The sequence below is a fragment of the Tribolium castaneum genome, chromosome 4 (assembly GCF_031307605.1).
Source record: "Tribolium castaneum strain GA2 chromosome 4, icTriCast1.1, whole genome shotgun sequence".
Taxonomy (NCBI): domain Eukaryota; kingdom Metazoa; phylum Arthropoda; class Insecta; order Coleoptera; family Tenebrionidae; genus Tribolium; species Tribolium castaneum.
The window spans coordinates 8,910,523-8,929,985 of NC_087397.1; the positions used below are offsets into that span (position 1 = coordinate 8,910,523).

Genomic DNA, 19,463 nt, shown 5'->3' on the forward strand with positions numbered 1-19,463 from the left:
GACAATGACAAACGGTAGCATTGTCTGTCATCTCCAGATTGTCTTTTGATGATAAGATAATCCCAATGAGATTGAAAAATAAATCGGTTTTCTGGAAACACATTATGACATAATTACACCTCCTATCTGAAACAAATACGAGATAAAAGATAACCAATGATACCTAACCCTTTGATGTAGTAAATTTTCGCATCTATTATTGTCGAATCTCTGTCTATAATGCGTCAAAATAAATAAAAATGGAAATGCGGTTCCGCCTTCACTATTGGCCGATTCTGACCGGATTTTGGTTCTACTTGACATTCATAACTAGGTACGTCTTGATTATCATCCAATTTATCAAACAAATCTTATTTTCTTTTAAGCTACTTAGTGGCGATTTACAATGACCATGTCGTTAAGCTTTTCCCTTATATCAGTGACACGGGCACAGTTGCCCCCGATAGTTGCATTTTTGGGCAAATGCTAAACCTTGGGGCTGCTTTCAGTAACAAGTAAAATGTGTTTAAATGGGTGGTTACAAGTGTTAATTTCAGTGCTAATCACCATGTATGTTAGATATAGAACATTGCAATTAATTCCGCAGAGACGCTATCTCAAAGCTTTCAAACCGTTGAACAGTTGGTCGAACCTTTTCGGCTCGCTGTCTTGTCTAGGAATTAGTTTAGTGGCAAACTTTCAAGAAAAGTCGGAAATAACCGTTCATTTTATTGGAGCATTTATGGCTTTCGGGGTCGGGGCGGTGTATTGCATTATTCACGTAAGTTCCCAACTTTGCGGGCAAATTACCATAAATTAAAACTGCTTGAAAATTGATTGACAAACTTTTTGTTTCAGGCCTATTTGACTTGGTTCTCATACTCGAGTGGGTTTCTGAAATTTCTGAGGATATTTTTGAGCTTGTTGGTCATACTCTTGTATGTGTTGACGTCCGTTTTTAGTAGTTTATCCTTTAATAAGTTTGATGGTGCGTTGAGATTCTTCACTCTGATTGTCTCAACTTTATGTTGTAGGAAAAGACGCGCTCAAGTGGAGTGATAACCATGCCGGGTATGGCTTACATTTAGTTGCAACCTTTTCCGAGTGGGTTATGGCCATTGTTATGGGGGCATTTGTAGCTACGTACTATGTGGAATTTAAACAGGTTCGATTTAAAGAAATCGTTTTCACGCTTGATGAGTAAAGAAAACTTAAGACAATGTGCTTTTTATTTAATTATTGCACAACTTCCAAACGTAAAATGCTCAGATAAACAAATCACTTCAACGTTGTCACAAAACTACAACATCATTGTACGTACATCTCACAAGTCTTAGATATAGATTTGAGGTGAGAATCAACGGCTGCTTGACATATTTTTTTTAAATAGGTATACGACTCTAGAAAGTCATTTACATTTATTTCTAATCTATTCATAATTGACTAATCCGTAATTGTCTTTTATTATTTACTTACATAAATAAACTAAAATGATCTAGTACAAATAATAAGTAAGTACATACACAATTCATACAGGGTAACCCAGAGGTGTGTAATCAGTCTATAACTTTTTTGGTAATTGAAATATTGCCATGCCAGTTTCATTATCCGATAGATTTATTTAAAGTCTACAAAAAAAGTTAATATTTTAAATTAAAAATATTTATAAAAGTTATATATATTTTTTTAAAAAGAACAACCCATATATTTTTGTATATAATTAGGTTCTACATGAAAAAATAATAGATTTTTTTAAACTGTTACACATTTATCTCTTTCCATATCAGAATTTTTCAACTTTTCGTTATAAAAAAGACTAACATTTGAAAAATCACTGCGAAGACGCTTATTAATATTTTCCGACAATTTTGCAACACAAAAACTGAAAATACTTTGTGGTTTTACAGATAGTCAGCTTTTGGTTAAAGCACGCAGATAATGTACAGTGTGTGCCAAAACGCAAAAACTTGAATGACTTTTTTTTTCAAATGGAACACCATGTATTCCCTTACACGTACCTCTTAGATAATTCCAAAACAGCAAGAGATAAACCTGTAATAGTTTATACAACGATTATTTTTTTACGTAAAATCTAATTTTGCAAAAATATACAAAGTGATTCTTTTTTGAGCTTTTTTGAAATTTTAAATAAAAACCAAACATTTTTATTGCATTTTTGAATTTACCGTTTCAAGGTAAATAAACTTTATTTAAGTTGTTAATACTTATCTGTAGCAGTTTTTGACAAATGACACTTATTTTGTTAAAATTTTCATTTTTAGAGGTCTTTTGAAAATATGACAAGCCTGAATAAACCCTTTGCAATAAATAATTAATTTTTTTTGTATTAAATAAGCGAGAGTCCAGGTTAGTATGATTTTCTCAAAATGATCATTAAAAAAAGATTGTAACTCATTTTTATTTCAAAAAAAACGACCTTATTTTCTTAACAGCAAACGAAAGAACATCGACATTTATGGTGACTTTTATCAACACCTAAATAATCACAAAAAATGGATTTTACTTGATAAAAGTCTTTACAAAATCGATGATCTTTTGATTGCCACTAAAAAAATAAGATCATTCCATTTAAAAAAAAGTGTTATAATAATTTTTTGATCAACATTTTCAAAAAATCTTAGTACCATTGCAATTTAACAGTTGACATTTGTGAAAATTTTTAAAGATGTGAGGTAAGGACTAGCAACTAAAAAATATTTTAGTCAGTTTCAAATGGTAATTTTACAAATGCAATAAAAATAGTTAGTTAATATAGGTAATTTCAAAACTGGAGCCAATGTATTATCGTTCCGGAAGTTCAACCATTTTGGAGATAATTTGGTTGAACTCAGAATAATTCATTTGCGTTGTATAAAAAAAATGAAGCTCCCGCTATATCAGAAAAAGTCTCTATTGTAGACCCTTAAAGATCAGACTGTATAGTTTCACTTAAAAAAATATAATTTTCGTTTAACACCCTATATAAAACATCCTGCTTTAAATAAATGTATTGGATAATAAAATGGTATAGCAATATTTCAACTAATAAAAAAGTTGTAGACCGATTAGACAGCACTGGATCACCCTGTGCATATTTGTTTGTGGTTTAAAAAATAAAGGCTAAAGTAAATGTTGATTTTACAAATACTTTGTAATTCTTTTTTACAAAGTCAAATATTACGAAACGCAATTATTTGAGTGTTTGTGCGTGAATAAGTTATGAAATTAAATAAAAATCAAAATTATGCTTGCTGTGTCGTTTCGATAAGTGGCGGTTCCGTGAACGAGATCTTCTTGAACTCAGATGTGTAAAAAGCCAAAAATAAAATAGTCGTAACTGCCATAATCCACTCAGCTATGGCACTTATAAAATGATCCACATAGCCCCCATCATCTTTGGACCATTTCGTAGGATCATCCCCTATAAATAAGCAAAAGCAACTAATTTTCATTCGGAAAATAACAAGCAGCGCCTTCACTCGTCCTCCTCCTGAACAACTTCCCTAATCTAAATCAATAACTGAGAAGAGCACTTCAGAAGCGCCGTCTCAAGTGTTTAAATTTCAAACAAATAGAACACGAAATTAGTGAAATACCTTTGAACTGGAGAAGAGACAGGCCTGCAAAAAGAAAAGTGACCAAAAAAGTCACACAACTGACGATGGAAAAGATGACTCGGATTATATTTATTGTCTTATTTCCTAGATTAGGGTAGACTTTGAATGAAATGTGGGTCTGAAAAATGAGGTATTAGTTTAATGTGTTAAGTTGGTACAATTGTACCTGCATGCATTGATATACAGACCCCAACCCGAAAGCAAGAATTGCCCCAAAAACGTGTACTTCAAAAGCGTTCGTTTCCTGAAAGTTAGCAACAATGCAAACGCCAAAAGCTGCAGTAATGCCCAAAATGAGCGAAGTCCGGTTGTTTTTCTGTACTGTCTCTGGATAGAACGTGTCTTTGCCCAGCAAATGGCTCAGTTGGCGATAGCGAATATAAACTATTAAACCCTCTGAAAAAAATTAAAATTTCCCGGTAATTCTTTTAGGACCTACTGCAGAAAATTTTTAATTTCTAATATAGAGGATGCTCAAAAACTGGGGCACCAACTCAGTGGTACGTTGTTGAGAAGCGAGTGAAAATTACGGGAAAAATCTTTAAAAACATTCTAGTCATACTTTAAAAAATGTGGAGGTTCAAACTTATTTTGTTAACTTCTTCAGTGTTGTTTTCAGTTTTCTTCAGTTTTGCTAACACATTGCGAGTAGAAATTTGACAATTTTCTGTGAAATGCTTTTGATTTTGTGAATGTGTGTGTAAAACTGTATTTAGAAAGATTAGTGTAATGCAGGACACACAGAAAAGCAATTTTTTCAAAGAGAAAAAACTTTTGTTCTGATAAATTAATTCATCTGAAAAGCTAAGACAGGGTAAAATTCAATATATTGGATGTGTTGTTATAATAATACTTTTTTCAGAGTGAGAATTTGCAAAAAATACTGCCCTCATTTAGTTTAAAAAATTTAAGCTATAGAAATTTGGAACAGATAAAAAATAAATTCGACAAAGAAAAATAACTACAAAACTAAAAAATCAGTAAGGGCAAAGTTTCGTCTTACAGAAAAAAATGCGAGATACTGAGAACATAAAAAATTGAAGCTTCTGAAATTGGAAGTAAAAATTAAAAAACTAATTTTTACAGAAAAGTACTCTGAAATAAAAGTTTTTCAAACATTATTTTCGAAAAAATCTTTGTTCTCTAAATTAATCTCTTCAGTAATCTTGTGCCTACTGTATGTTTTGCAGAATAACTGCTACTTTCAATTATGTTTCGCATATTATGTTAATTTAACAATTTGTGACATAAGAGGCATTGAATGTAAATACGTGATGTTTTTTTTGTGGGCGGCTTTAAAAAAGGTGTCGACTTTTAAAAAATGACCATATATAAAACATAACGTTTTTGGAAACTATTCTTTTTGATTCTGAAATTATATTCGAAATTCGAAATTTTTTTCGTGTAGAAAACCGAAAGTAAAGTTTCAAATCCGAATTTTAGTAACTTGGAGTATTTTCAATTAATTTTATTTTAAAAAATGTCTTATCCCACTTTGGCTAATGGAAAAAAAATGGTCCAACTTACTAAAATTTAAATTTGAAACTTCACTTCCAGTTTTCTACATAAAAAAATTTCAAATTTTCAATCAGATTTCAGAATCACAGAGAACAATAAATTTGCAATGTAAAGCACCATATTTTGTTATGCATTAGTTATTTGAATAACAGTTTCCAAAAACTCTGTGTCTCATATTTCGTCAATTTTTTAGAAGTCAATATAATCACAAATAAGCCTCATACAAAAGAATCATTACGTATTTACAATCAATACAATCATGGTTTCTAGGAAAACAATTATCCCAAATATGATCCAATTTCTGGTTGTCAAATTTTTTCGTAGTCCACTTCACATGAAATACTCCATAATTTGAAAATTATATACGTTATTGGATGAAAATTAGTACCTACATACATTAAACTTAAAATAGCATTAGTTTTTAAATGTACATTTAAAGTGATTATGAAAAAGAGTTCTAAGATACGAGTAAAATCGACACTAAATTTACATAGAAAATAAAAATTTCTTTTTGAAATCGGCCCCAACAAAAAAAACTGGTTTTATTTCATTTTCGTTAAATATTCATTTACAGTGAATCGTAATTTGTTTCAATTTTTGTTGTAAACCCGGTTTGAGAGTCGTTGGTCCATTCGGGACCTTGACTGGGCATAATTGTGTCTGAGATAAATTACCTTCAAAACGTGAGTTTATCAGAGCTTCAATTTGAAAGTGTAATTCCCATTTTCCTGGACTAGTGATAAAGTAATTATCGATTATTTTATTCAAATGATAAATAATGATAAACTAATAACAATAGTAGAAGAATATTGATTAAGTAAATAATCAAACAGTACGAAATGATTTTCAATTTAAGTTATTAAACCATTAACGAAATTAATTAAAATCTTGACATTATTTTTCTTAAGTAATGTTTTATTTTAAAAATGTTTCAAGCACATGCAAAACTTGACCCTGACTTGTAACGATTAAGTGCACCAAGTATTGACCCTGCAATTGTTCATACTTACGTATTATAGCACCAATATTTAGCATTAATCCGAAAATGCAACTTTCCGGAGACCAAGTTCCGGTGTCGCTAATGTAGGGAAAAACGGCTATTACATCCTGTCTACAGACAGAAATAATATACCTAGAAAAAATATTTTAAACCCTGTTCTTCTTTAGAAAAAAAATACTCACGTTACAATAAAAGTCAGAAAAAACCAGACTGCGCACAAAATCGGAATAATATACGCATAAGTAAACATTCTGCATTTATTGCCAAAGGGTTGCGTTTGTTACAATGTGTGGACTGCTACTAACTTATGGTAACTAAGTTTTCAAAGGCTTGAACAGTAAGTATCGGCACGGATATGTATGTCTGCGTCTAATATAAAATCTATAAACATTATTATTACTACAAAATATGATACTTTTGATAATGACTACAAATAAAAAATTATATTGTTGCTGGATGCAGTTCTAACGTCGTTCAAAGCTGAATTGCTTAATTATTTTCTTTATAAATTGGCGGCTCATATTAAATTTACTTAGTATTGATTGTATCAAAAAAGTGCTGGCGAGAGTTCGTTAACTCCAATTCACCTAAAACACCTAAAATATTTTTATTTGTTGTTGAAAATGGTTCAAAACTCCGACAATTCTATTTTTTTTTAATTTTGAAGCAAGCAAGTAAAAAAAAATAAGTGCGTGTCTACTTACCTCTATTCTAATTCACGCATCACTAATTAATTATTTTATCACAAAAACCTGACTGTGGAAGGATTCCAGCATTCCTAAACCACGTCTGGGCGATTATTAGCTACCTGTTGCAGTTTCAGTTTTAAATCTGGTAGTGCATTCAAGGTTAACATCCAAAATACAAAGTTTATTAATTAGGAAAAACAACCAAAACGTAATTGTAAATAATTAAAATGATTGTACTTTATTATCTACACATTAGTGATAATTACAGGACTTAACTTGAAAATTACGAATATTGTTTAACTGGTTTTGATGATCACGGCAAAATTATCTTGCACGGAAATTTCAGGTTCACTCAAATCAATACTTTTAAAATCCCACACGAACAGCAATAAATAAATCATTGTGCAATTAGCACAAATCCATTCGCTGATGGTACTAACGAGGTGGAATTCAAAACCGCCGTCTTCTTTTTTCCACTTTGTGACATCATCCCCTAAAAGCCGTTTTTCAAATTGTTGCAAATGAAAAATTACAACCTTTAAACTGGCCACCAGCAATTAGGCCGCTTGTTACAAAAACAACGACTGATGCGTTTGAAGCACAGGCAATAACTGTTCTAATGAGATTTAGTCTTCGGTTGCCAAAAACTGGCAATATTTTGAAATAAATCACAGTCTAGAGAAATAAAAATTGATTTTTGTTAAAATATGGTTAAAGTGAACCTGAAAGCCTTGATATATTGCCCCTGAGACAAATAACATAATAGCGCCGATCCAGTGAACAGACAACATTGTCGTTTCTTGAAAATTTGCGACGATGCTACATCCCACACAAGCGTTTATTCCGATAAATAAACTGATCTTGTTTATTTTTTGGATTTGGTGCGGGAAATTGTGTTTTTTAATAATCTCCCTAACTTGCAAATATCTCACATACATTGTGATGCAAACTGGAATAAGATTGATGGACTTTTAAAGTGTCGCAACGATTTAATAGATTCACTTAAAGCTGCCATAAAATTCAGCATTAATCCGAATATGCAACTTTCCGGTGGATAGGTTCCCGAATCGCTGATGTAGGGCAGAATGTAAGTGATGTGCTTGAAGTGAAGTGCAATTGAAAAGCTGAATAATAATTTATCAAATAAAAATTGAAAAGAGGGTACGTACGTTACTGCCAGTGTTAAATAAATAAGAAGAAAGAGAAATATTGGTAAATGTTTGAGAGACATTTTTATCTCTGCAAGGAGCATAATAACGTTTCTGTGACTGCAAGAATACAAGTTCTTTTTAATTTTTCTGTCGTTCTATTATTACCGCTCGGATGGACAAGTACAATATGCATAAAGGAAAGTTTTCTTTGAAAATTGCAAACGCTAATCTTGGAAGTAGTTGACGTAAAAATCAATAAATAGAAGCAGGATATTCGGGTCATATCACTTGAAATAGATAAAGTTTAAAGTTGTACGGGGTACACTGCTAAAAGTAAATTTTACTTCATATTTTCAAAATTAATAAGTAATCGCACAAAATTTGGCATTTGCTTTTTTATATTTTTCACTCAACATAAGAATTTTTACAGTTTATTTGTTACTTTAGAACAAGCAATACTTAAATGTTGTTTTGTACAAAAAATCAAAATAATTCACTAGCCGAAAAAAACGTAATTTCGGAGATAGCAAAAATTTAAACATCTTGTAAGCAAAGTTGTTTCAGACTTGACATCATAAAATTTCGAGTAAATGATATTCAGTATTTCTAATGAATTGATTTTAATTTTCAGACAGGGTAGTACAGTTATTTTGAAAAAATTCACATGCTCTATGCATTTAATAAATAAATAAATAATAAATGTATTTAATATAGCGAACGCTGATTTATTATGTGACTATTAGTCATTGAGATATAATAAAAATACTTTTAGCAGGAATCTTGCAGCCCCTAAAAGTGTTAAAGTTAGAGCTTGATGAAGTATAGTTTTTGATGAAAAGAAACAAAATTCTGGAAAAAAAAATATACTATTTGTTGGTTTTTCTTGGCGTGGAAACAATTTAAAAAAACGCAGTTAAAAATCCAACACAACAATTTTTTAATTTTTTATTCAGTTTGGTTCCTTTATCATTAACCGAGAGATTGTCCGACATTTTTAAATTACCCTTTATATGCATATCTTGTATTTTTTTTTAAACTTTGCGAACACTGTTTATTGTGATGCTTAAGTAAATTTCTCCCTTATCACTAAAATTTGATCAACTAATTCATCAAATTTTTCTCAGAATTTTTACGGTCATCGATATTTCATTCTGGATTTTCAGTATACAATCTTTTATCTATTTTTACATGGATTTTACATGGTTCTTTCCACCACCACTCTTTCGGTCTATTAGTTGTAAGAGGTAAATTCAAATAACATTATGGTAATTTCATTCTCCGAGTCCGCTATACAAAGGATTCCTTGTAGAAAGAGTTTTTTACATTAAATTCCAATGCATTTCTTACGTCCTTACAAAAATGTCCGTTGTGAAAAGGTGTCCACTATCTGGAGATGTGCGTTAAGAGATGTTTTACTGTATTTTTCTATCGCTTTTTTAATAAAATGTATCAATGTTCTGCTTGGGCATTTTGTATAAGATTCATTGAGTTGCTATGCTACTAATTAATTAATTAATTAATTAAAACCTAATTGATAAAAACTGAGAAGGAAAAAGGCTAACTACACAAAACAAGATGCACAAGGAAGAGTTGAGATTTACTACAGCGCCAATCATTTGAATCAGTTGAATGAAAAAAATGACGAGGCAAGAAATGAATTATTGTACAAAGACAACAATAATAATTTTTAAAATTTTGACTTAACTTTTGCCAACTAAATAAAATCTACCTATTGAAATACTTTATTCTAAGATTATTTAATCAAACTATTTAATTGATAGTCAATCCTGAGTCCTTCAATCCTTCACAGAATAATTTTGATAAAAAGATATAAACCATATTTCATTAAAATTTTTCTACGAGAAACTAATTTTTGACTATTCTACCAATACCACTGTTCTTATACTAATACGTCTGTCTCTTTTTATAAAAATGAGTCATTCTGGGGGTAATTAACTAATTAGACCTGAGGTCTTCGATAATAACACGTTCAAAAAGCAGAAGTGCATCCAAAAACAATAAGTCTTCAAAAACGCAAATTTTTTAACGAAATTTTTAGGTAGAAAATCAATAAATAAACAAGTTTTGCGGCAATTAGCTCCAATTTTTTCACTAAAATTTGAACTTAGCAAAGCATTAAGGAAGGTCGCTTAAGAAAAAACTACTTAGATTATTTATTGACTTTTAATCATTCACACAAATTATTGAATGAGTCCAACAATTCAAAGTCATTGGTTTCTCACTTTTTTTAATGGCCGACCTTAAATGGACCAATCATATCCAAAAATCTACTTCATCAATGAAACAAAAAAGCGTAAGTGATTGGTATTCTCCGCAATTTTAATGGCCGACCTCAAACAGCCCAATCAAAATGCTTACAAATTTTACAACAATTACTACGTGCCTTTCGTTAATTCACTAATGATATGTCTGTCTTTGTTGCATCTGACATCTTCATTCATCATCATCATCAATCATCATCTTTTCTTAGAATTCTACCCCTTTATGTAATAAAATGAATGTTGGACGAGCTGCTAGATGAAATTAAAACACCATAACTGGGACAATGACGGGAAATAAATATGGAAAAATAAATTGAAACTTGAAAAGATTCAATTGATGAATTTTCGACATGGCTAGGCGCATGCGCGCGCACTTTTTAAATTGTCATTTGACATTTTAAGAAAATCTAACAAAAAAAGACGAAAAGTCGGTGAAAACTGTCTCAAGTTATTCATCAGTGCGAAAGATCATGGACTAGGTAAATGTTTTAAAAACGGCGATGTTTTTTTGCAGTATTGTATCAGTGACTAAGTACACCACATGAATTAGTTAATGATCAAAAATGCAACTAATAAAAGCTGGGAAAGAAAGATAGACAAAACAAAATACCTACACAAGAAAGAGTTTCTTAGCCTTAGGTTAATACGTTTTCTTTGTCATTTATCACACTTATTTCTACTTCAATAAAACACACATTTAGTAAACACCTTTTATTGTTATCAACAAGAAAAAAGTAAACGAGTGACAAAATGGCGAAACAATAAAATTACCTAATAGTTCACACCAAAAAACGAGATTTTCTTTATCACAATCTACAAGAGAGGAATAATAATAATTCCAACTTGCGCGTCAACACAGTACTCTATTAGAGACTATTACAAACCCAGTGAAACTAAATATCACAAACTCAAAAACAAGACTTTGTTATTTCTCAATTATCACCTTGCTTTTGTGCGTTGTCTAATACAGGTACAGCTGTCACCCCCTACACAAATTTCGAAAATTAACAAACCTATCAATGATTTAAAATCCATTGGCTAACGCGCGACAGTTTGGACAAGTTTTGTTCATATCAAGCCAGGTTTTGACACACCTGAAGTGAAACAAATGTTTGCACGGCAGAGAAATAGCAGAAGAAGGGGATTCCCGTGGCAGAGAGACGGCAGAACTTTGAACAGACTCCATGCAAATTGAACAGGTGTCAATTTTCGCCCCCTTCCTCTTGCGGGTGCTTAAAACATCTATTTGAGCACGAAAGTACAAAAATAAGGGTGGTAATACCTGGAGTCGTCACTTGTTGGATATTGGAGTTCAGGAGGGTTGTAAATGTTGTAAGTCTGGGGGGTTTCGTAAAAATACGCTTCTCTGTTTTTGTAAAAATGGTAAGCGAGGACGCCAACACCCACGATGGCCATGGCAAAGAAGGAAAATCCTTGGAAAACCATCCTGGCACTAAAATTCCCAACAAACTTACAAACCCAATTTTGACTTATTTAATTACGGTCAAAGTGTCTTTAGGGTGCAGGCTAGTTGTTTGATGTCTGCTTGCTTCACAACCACTTACGAATATCTTACATATTGAGTGTAAAGCTGATAAACAGGGTTTTGTTATTGTCAGAAATAACTGTCAACAATATTACATAACCTAACAACTTTCTTTCTCTGAAATCGGAATATTCGCGGTTACAGTAATTTTTCACTTTATTTTTACAAAACTTATTGGCTGGGATTAGTAATACACAACAAAAAATGGTTCAAAAAACTTTATTTTTGACCTGTACATTTTCCTTTCATTCAAATTACAAGAAAAAATGAAAAACTATATTCTACAAGAAACAATGAGACAAATAAATTAATATTCTAGTCATTCTACAATTCTACATACAGTTTAGGAAACAATAAATGTTAAAATTCGGTTAACATCCTGAAAGGCACAAAATTGTACATATTGCTCATAATAATTGTCATGATTTCAGTTGTTTTAATTAATCAAAGGTTATTTAAAAAAATAGGAAAAAAGCATGAGTGTAGCTGTAATGCTGTTCCTAATGCTAATAAACCTAGGATATGTTGAGATTTGTTAGCTGAGAAAAATTACTGTATCTTAGTTTATGCACATTTGCGACAAACTGGACAACTTCTGTTTTCTTTGAACCATCTTGTGATACACTGATCATGAAATTTATGTTTGCATGGTAAAATAATGCCACCATCACCTTCAGGCAATGGTTCACAACATATCACACATTCCGGAACCGAGTTTCTTCTTTTTTTTCTGTAAAAAGGTGTTTTTGTACGTTGCAGTTACATAATAAGTTACTCACTTGTTCTTTCCTGTATCTGCTGTATCTGGTGTTCTTTCCTGTACCCTCGGTGTGTACACATATGTATACTTATTGTCGCTCTGGTGACAAGAAGCTGTGTTGTTTCTAGCAGTGTAGACTTCATATATGGCCAACCCAATTGCAAAAACCATCGCAGTCATAAGAACTATGCCTTGAACTCCCATCTTTGTTTTCTCTTTTTGTAACGGAAATGTGGCTGGCTATTGTAACAATTACCTACCTTTGCAACAGCAACGTCAGCAGCAGCTGAAGACGACTTATTGATAATTCTGTAATTCCCCTCGATTTATCAGGACCACCAACAAAAAGACGAGAAATAACTCATTTTCACCCTTTTGGTGGGGTTATTGCGGAGGAAAAAATGAGATCAATTCTAAAAATATTCCCACACGCACGTATTTATTCCATTCATTCATTGTAAAGTGCCAAAATCTTTTTTTACCAAAATACGAAAGGACTCGAACGCTTGTTGCAGTGACATATGAAACTTAGCTATTGGTACTTACTGATAATTCTATGGTATCTAGCAAAATACTAACCTTAAAATTTCGCAGTTTGACAGATGGTGTTTAGTGCTTGTGTTTTTTATTTAATTAGGAAAAATATTAAATAAAAACCATTTACTTTGTAATAAAACTTATCATTGGTTTGTTGTCCCTGTCCCAGGCGAGAAATTCGTTACAATGGCAAAAAGAGAAAAACGGGCAAATGCCGGTAACCGTATGGCAAAATTGTTAGATGAAGAAGAAGAATGTCAAGACGAATTCTACAAAACCAATTATGGTGGTTTTGAAGAAACCGAATCCGATAGGGAATACGAGTACTCACTTCTGATTCATTTTGTTCCGTTTTGTTATGGTTTAATTGCAGGGAGGAGGAAGAAGGCGAAGATGTGGTAGATTCCGACTTTAGTATTGACGAAAATGACGAACCTATTTCAGACAATGAGGAGGAGGGTCAGAAGAAGAAACGAAGATTAGTTACAAAGGCTTACAAGGTAATGCACGATTATGACGTTCGATTTTTTGTTAATTTTTATCTGAAACATTGTAGGAACCAGTGCCTGCACCCAGTAAACAAAAAGCAAAACCAAAACCCACAAAACCTGTCCCTAAAGTCAGAACAACCCAACATGAATCCACAGAATACGGTTTGAAAATAACGAGTTAGTTAATAATATTTGGCAACAAACGTGTTACAGAAAGAAAGTCAATCAGGAAGTCCACAGCTGCAAAATCAGCCGCAACAGCACAACGCATCAAAGTACGAAATCTCGAACAAAAGAAAAAAATCAAGAAACCGAAAGAAGAAGAATGGGTGCCAACACAGGAAGAGTTACTCGAAGAAGCAAAAACGACCGAATTGGAGAACTTGAAGTCACTTGAAAAGTACCAAAAGATGGAAAGTGAGAAGAAAACGAAACGAACTGTGAAAAAAGTCATCAATGGCCCTGTTATCCAATACAGATCAACACGAATGCCAATCATTGAGGAAATCAATCAAGATAAAGACATCAAGAACGAATCAGAAAACGTGTGCGAACGCACGTTTATCTCAGTGCTTAATGACCCTAACGATGCCACATTTAACAGCATTTTTGAAAAAAAGACAGCGCGTCCGCTTCCACGACGTCTCAGATGCATTGTCACAGGGTAAAAATAGCTATTTATATGTGCAGGGGCAATTCTTGCTCCCGTCACGTGTACAGGGTGAGTCATTGATATGACATACACCGTCAGTGGTATCGTATTCTAAAATTCTTTGTCCGATAATACAGTCTTCCATTTTTACAGTGCAGTCTAAACATAATTTTTTTAAATGTCAGGGGTTATTTTTTTATTTTTCTACAATTTAATCTGCAGGCATATTACAGTGACTCACCCTGTATATATTTTTTTCGCCTAATTTGGAGGTGCAATGTGCACAGTATGTCTTTCCTGTCTAGGGAGGAAAAGACATAGTTTGCACTTTTGAATTAGGGAGCAAAATATTTTCTAAAAAGCGACGCATTTTTTTATTTTTATTTATTTTGTGTTTTCAGTCACCTTGCAAAGTACGTTGACCCTAAAACGTGTCTGCCTTACCACAGCAGCATGTGTTTGAAGATAATTCGTTCTGCTTATTACCAACAACTGGAAGCTCATGGAGATAAGAGTAATCCAGTAGTTGCAAACTGGCTTAAGTGGTACGTTAAGAATAAGGATAAGTTAAGGAGGGAGTTGGCGTTGAAAGTAAAAACACATCAGGTGGATCACAGTTGATTTATTTTGCTCTATTTAATAAATTTTTATAATACAGTTTCTATTTCTTTCAAATAAAACTGTTTTGGTCTGAGATCAACACGATTAAATGTTAGTGAATGAGTTTGCAACAAATTTGGACGAATGAAAAGCGTCGAAAACGTTTAGTTAATATATTTATTAAACTGGTGCACAAATAATACATTACCATAATCTCAGTAGCCAATAATTTGGCTGAAAATTGGCTTATGAAGTACAACAAGAATTAATAACATTAAATATTATTAATATGACACATAAATTACATCTAGTTTAACATATCATATAAAATTAATAGGTATTTGATAAGCTACCTCATTAATTAATGCCATTATTACTTTGTTAAAATAATTTTAGCACTTGAGTATGAACAGTGTATATCAAAAGAGTAGTTCGATTAACAATGCGAATTTGTTAATAGATTACTGTTTTAATATACAATTCGTTAAAACTCTGAGAAAACGAAATTAATCTCTAATCTAAGTACAACATAATGTAAATATTTATAATAGTTAAAAAATCTTTAAAGTACTCTCAGCAAAACAATTTCATGTCCGAAAACAATTTTCAATAAAACATTCTCTACAAATTGCACATGTCTGATAGTAACACTATTGCACGAAAAAAGGTAAAGATTCTCGTTACAACAAAATGAGTATGATTCTAGATTTGATATTTATTGCTTACTTTGGACGGAAAAAAATGAGATAATCCGCACGTATTGCTTAAATAAATTTGAGAAACTAAAAAATTAACAATAAATAATATAAAACACCGCGCTGATACTTTTTAAAAATTAAAAGTAAATAGAGCCCTCCTTCAACGTTTGAAACTAATTTCCAAAAGTATAAAAATGAATCGATTATTATTGTCCTACATAATATCAATTTGTTCGACCTTTGCATAAATAACATCTACATCTTTAAGTAACTTAAACATACCTACCTTACATTGCAATTTTTTCACAAACTGATCAAATCGAAAACAGGAAAATTCAGTAAGTACAGTTCAACTAAGTTTAGATTCAATTAAAAGTGCCACACCTAACAGAATTTTCCTAATTCTCTATCTATTTTACATGTGCACGATTAACATTATTGGCACGCAAAAAGTTTGTACTTTACAGAAAAATTGTAACAAGTATTAGTAAAACTGGATATTGACAATATCCACAATCTCTCAGGTATGTGTAAAAAAGAGCAAGCAAAACTCTACGGACAGATCTGGTTTGAGATTCTTTCGAAAACAACTGATTGAGATTCCGTGTAATTTTGCTCGGGACGTAACAAACACACTTACAATGTTATTGCTTCCAAAGATTACGTTTCCTTTCTTTAGTACACAATGCACGATGACGGAGTGAAAAAAATGTTAGTGATGTAATGTTAGACGTACCGCTACCTCAGATGGTCCGGTGTTTCCGTTAGTGGAGTGGCGCAGGTGACAGGTTAGCACTCCAAGCCTACAGGCCGGGCAACCAGGTTAACAAGAAAAGAAAAGAAAACAGTTTGTTAGTATTGTATCATAGCTATACCACGGGCACAATTCAATACAATTTATCCCAGTGTCACTCATGCTTGGTTCAGTGTGATTAGAGGCTTCACCTCATGCGTTAAGGCCTGTGACACTGGCATAACATTGAGCAATTTATACATACACATAAAATACTGATTTAACCTAGCAGCAAGTGTTCGATAGACTATATTAAAGTGCTCGAAGAGATTCGGTGCTAGAAGAATTTCTCTGTGTATGTACCGCAATTAATTAGAAGGCATTGTTGTTATTAAACTGTACAAAAGGTTAATTTGCAAATAACATTTTAATATAGTGCTATGAACACAGTCACACGTTATCATCAACCATACATTAGTTTACTTGGCCATGTGGAATTAGAAGTAGTTATGAAATCTTGTGGAGAAGTGTTAATGCATTATTAGAAGTTAATAAATAATAAAACTTTGATAATTCCACTGCTCGAAGGGTAATAAAAAAACTGATCGATTTTTATATAAATATATTTTGTTCCACATTGGCGCAAGTCAACAACATAAACATACAAAAAATATAATATGCTATTTATAAACGTATATGTATAAAACTACTTAAACATATTCATGGAGCGCGAAGCGACAGCTCCGCGTACTAACAATAAGACATACGTAAAAATGAAACTGAAACTGATTTTGACACCGGGAAGAAGGTGGTTTGAAATTTTCGACTAGTTATTCACTGAGGTACAAGTGGTAACCCAAAAGGCCTCCTTCCCCAAATTTGCAACTGAACGTATGTAGTGTCACAACCCGCATGAAATTCACTCAATACTGACGATATCATCGAATAAAATAAAAACAATAAGCTGACGAGGTGAAATACTACAATAGATACATCATAACTCCACACTGAGACACACATGACTGGCAAACATCTGAAAGAAATAGAAAACAAAACGTAACTAACCTTTTAGGTTTATGACAGAGCACCAGCTCTTTGGTAAGGATGCTCCCTTATTTGCCCCAAATGCCTGCGCTGTTTCGCAGCTACTGCCGCTGCACCTATACAAATCAGCATTTAAAGTACATGAAATTAAAGCAGTCTCCTGAAAGGTGACGGAGTCGATGCTAACACCAAATCAACAACATCTATAACGCAGCTCATGAACACAACGCGATTAAATGCCTCAACGATTATTATAGATGCAGCTGTGATTTTGATGCAGTCACTCTCTAACATAAATATAAAAAATTCTAACACTACTTTGTAGCTACTAAAACAATTAAAGCACTGAACGAGTTTTGTTGTTACGAACGTAACAGAAATAAATAAATAAATTGTTCATTTTCGGATACTTTGTCAAGGACTGAAATACAGTGGAGTCCGCTTATAACGTACGATTTGACAAGCACCGAAAATCTTTCCATAAGCTCATTGCATTTTTTACCGGCTACAGCGAACTAGATTCTTAAAATGTGATGCAATTTTCCGTTTATGACGAACTTTTCACCGAATTTTGAGATTTTAAAGAACTAAGCTCACAGATCAGTTTAAAATTTTTGTTGGTGCCAAATTTATTCGCCGACCAAAACTCTCTATATCTCAGAAATATAAATATTCGGATAAGGTAAGTTGAGTTATTTTTCACTTTTGAGCTCTACTATCACCCCTAGCCCTATTGTTTGCAAATAATTCACGTTTTTTTACACTAGGTACCTATTTATTTCGTGTATTTAGTTCGTTATAACCGGACCCCACTGTAATAATATCAAACGTGTTTTATGTACACTTACTGCGATTAGCTTAAGGTAACGTAATAAATGCTTTTACCATACACACTACACTATAAATCATTTTTAAAATATTTGTATAAAATTAAAAAATATGTACATAAAATTGTATTATAACGATCTGTGTTTACTTTAGCTTTTACTGTAAATAACTTATATAAAAAAAACATTTGACTATTGTTTGCTTGACCAGAAGAGTACGTTTGACGTACATAGTCTCAATAATAAAATAAAAAATAATCTTAGATGCTATGACTTGCAATACAAAAAAATTAAATAATTTTCAATGTTACTTACGTACTTTGAGTACACGTAACAACCGGCTGTCGCGGCAAGTATCACAGAAACATTGTAATTAAAATAAATTGTGACTAAAACGAGCCATCGAACCCAAAAATGCTTCAGAAAACCGCATCAAAAAAAAAATCTAGGCGTTATTTTCCGAACCAGTTCGATGGCGTTTCTTAATAATAGTATGAATAATAATCCCTTAACAGACAATGACAATTAATACAATCTAAGTACTAGACAATATCTAAAAATCGCACATCAGCGAGCGAATAACCCACCAGAATGATCGGCCGTTGCGTATTCCGTTAGTAGGGGAGACGCTGCCAAGGCGGCGTAATTCGTGTAGTCCGCATAGGGTGTGTATATGAGGCCGTGGGGATCCCCGGGGGACAAGAGGGAACCTGGAGGGGCAGAACCATTAAGAATGGATGCTGCCGTTGTTGGTACTGACATACGGGGTGAAAGTATGAGGGGAGCACCGAGTGGGGTGGCAGGGGTTCGAAGGGGGGTGGCTAGGCCGGGGATGGCCGGCGAGAGCAATCGTTGCGTTTCGGCCGCCGCCGCCGCCACACGCCGCCATTCTTCGTCGCAAGCTAAACAAAAACAGTCAAAAATGCGCACATCGAGTGGTATGATTCAAAAAGTATTTGCTTTTACTTCAAGTCGTGGGCCATACTACGGATATCTAAAGGTTAGGATGTGAAACGACAAATAAAACGTTCCCATCCTCGATAGTTCCGTTAACATCGCCAGAGAGCGCAGTTGGTCTATTTACTGAGCAATGAATTTGAAAAAATTGTATTTTATAACGGTTAACACATTGCAAACAAAAAATACAGGCAGATAAAGCATTAAAATCTCAATAGTAAAATATCAACAGGATGCAAAAATTTTATCGTAAACTATATTTTAAAAAATCTCAAACTTTTACCAATTTGCACTGTCCCATATTTTTCAAAATGCTGTGAATACGGTTACAGATGCAAGAAGAGTGTTAAAAAAAGTTGTAGAGAATTAAATTTTTTACAAA

General features: G+C 32.7%; 5 protein-coding genes and 2 non-coding genes across 15 annotated transcripts in view; 2 read left to right on the forward strand and 5 right to left on the reverse strand.

Annotated features, from left to right (window-relative positions):
- Positions 1-33: 33 nt before the first annotated feature.
- On the forward strand, positions 34-1,199 carry LOC662813 (DNA damage-regulated autophagy modulator protein 2). The gene is made up of 5 exons (XM_008203136.3): positions 34-313; positions 366-487; positions 537-760; positions 838-967; positions 1,014-1,199. The coding sequence occupies exons 1-5, from the start codon at positions 240-242 to the stop codon at positions 1,181-1,183; spliced, it is 720 nt and encodes a 239-aa protein (XP_008201358.1). The 5' UTR covers positions 34-239; the 3' UTR covers positions 1,184-1,199.
- Positions 1,191-6,947, reverse strand: LOC100142569 (DNA damage-regulated autophagy modulator protein 2). Of its 2 annotated transcripts, XM_064356138.1 has the most exons (7): positions 6,819-6,947; positions 6,546-6,710; positions 6,297-6,495; positions 6,125-6,246; positions 3,763-3,992; positions 3,576-3,714; positions 1,191-3,400 (listed from the first exon to the last, which is right to left on the reverse strand). In XM_064356138.1, the coding sequence occupies exons 3-7, from the start codon at positions 6,362-6,364 to the stop codon at positions 3,222-3,224; spliced, it is 738 nt and encodes a 245-aa protein (XP_064212208.1). In that variant the 5' UTR covers positions 6,365-6,495; positions 6,546-6,710; positions 6,819-6,947; the 3' UTR covers positions 1,191-3,221. The 2 variants fall into 2 exon arrangements, with proteins under 2 accessions (XP_064212208.1, XP_008201266.2); XM_008203044.3 differs by having other exon boundaries at positions 6,297-6,710.
- A 78-nt stretch (positions 6,948-7,025) lies between these two features.
- LOC107399282 (DNA damage-regulated autophagy modulator protein 2) lies at positions 7,026-8,269 on the reverse strand. The gene is made up of 5 exons (XM_015985433.2): positions 7,973-8,269; positions 7,806-7,927; positions 7,526-7,752; positions 7,340-7,478; positions 7,026-7,296 (listed from the first exon to the last, which is right to left on the reverse strand). The coding sequence occupies exons 1-5, from the start codon at positions 8,053-8,055 to the stop codon at positions 7,100-7,102; spliced, it is 768 nt and encodes a 255-aa protein (XP_015840919.1). The 5' UTR covers positions 8,056-8,269; the 3' UTR covers positions 7,026-7,099.
- Positions 8,270-10,932: 2,663 nt separating this feature from the next.
- Positions 10,933-11,913, reverse strand: LOC100142099 (uncharacterized). Its single transcript, XR_010333929.1, has 3 exons — positions 11,739-11,913; positions 11,519-11,689; positions 10,933-11,468 (listed from the first exon to the last, which is right to left on the reverse strand). It is a non-coding gene; the product is annotated as an uncharacterized LOC100142099 (transcript).
- A 71-nt stretch (positions 11,914-11,984) lies between these two features.
- On the reverse strand, positions 11,985-13,043 carry LOC103315164 (uncharacterized). Of its 2 annotated transcripts, XR_010333931.1 has the most exons (3): positions 12,803-13,026; positions 12,562-12,746; positions 11,985-12,512 (listed from the first exon to the last, which is right to left on the reverse strand). It is a non-coding gene; the product is annotated as an uncharacterized LOC103315164 (transcript). The 2 variants fall into 2 exon arrangements; XR_010333930.1 differs by having other exon boundaries at positions 12,562-13,043.
- A 76-nt stretch (positions 13,044-13,119) lies between these two features.
- Positions 13,120-14,879, forward strand: YL-1. The gene is made up of 5 exons (XM_008203133.3): positions 13,120-13,402; positions 13,453-13,579; positions 13,636-13,732; positions 13,784-14,234; positions 14,624-14,879. The coding sequence occupies exons 1-5, from the start codon at positions 13,266-13,268 to the stop codon at positions 14,841-14,843; spliced, it is 1,032 nt and encodes a 343-aa protein (XP_008201355.1). The 5' UTR covers positions 13,120-13,265; the 3' UTR covers positions 14,844-14,879.
- A 102-nt stretch (positions 14,880-14,981) lies between these two features.
- Positions 14,982-19,463, reverse strand: part of how (held out wings) — a 35,510-nt gene continuing 31,028 nt past the window's right edge. For 3 of the 7 annotated variants that reach the window (XM_015984136.2, XM_064356004.1, XM_015984141.2), the window contains 2 exons: positions 18,712-19,026; positions 16,861-17,413 (listed from right to left, as the gene is read on the reverse strand). In XM_015984136.2, the coding sequence (XP_015839622.1) occupies positions 17,328-17,413; positions 18,712-19,026 (401 nt within the window). In that variant the 3' untranslated portion in view covers positions 16,861-17,327. Of the gene's footprint in view, positions 16,324-16,860; positions 17,414-18,711; positions 19,027-19,463 lie in introns of those variants that run through there. The other 4 variants (NM_001170681.1, XM_064356005.1, XM_015984139.2 and 1 more) reach the window with 4 other exon arrangements.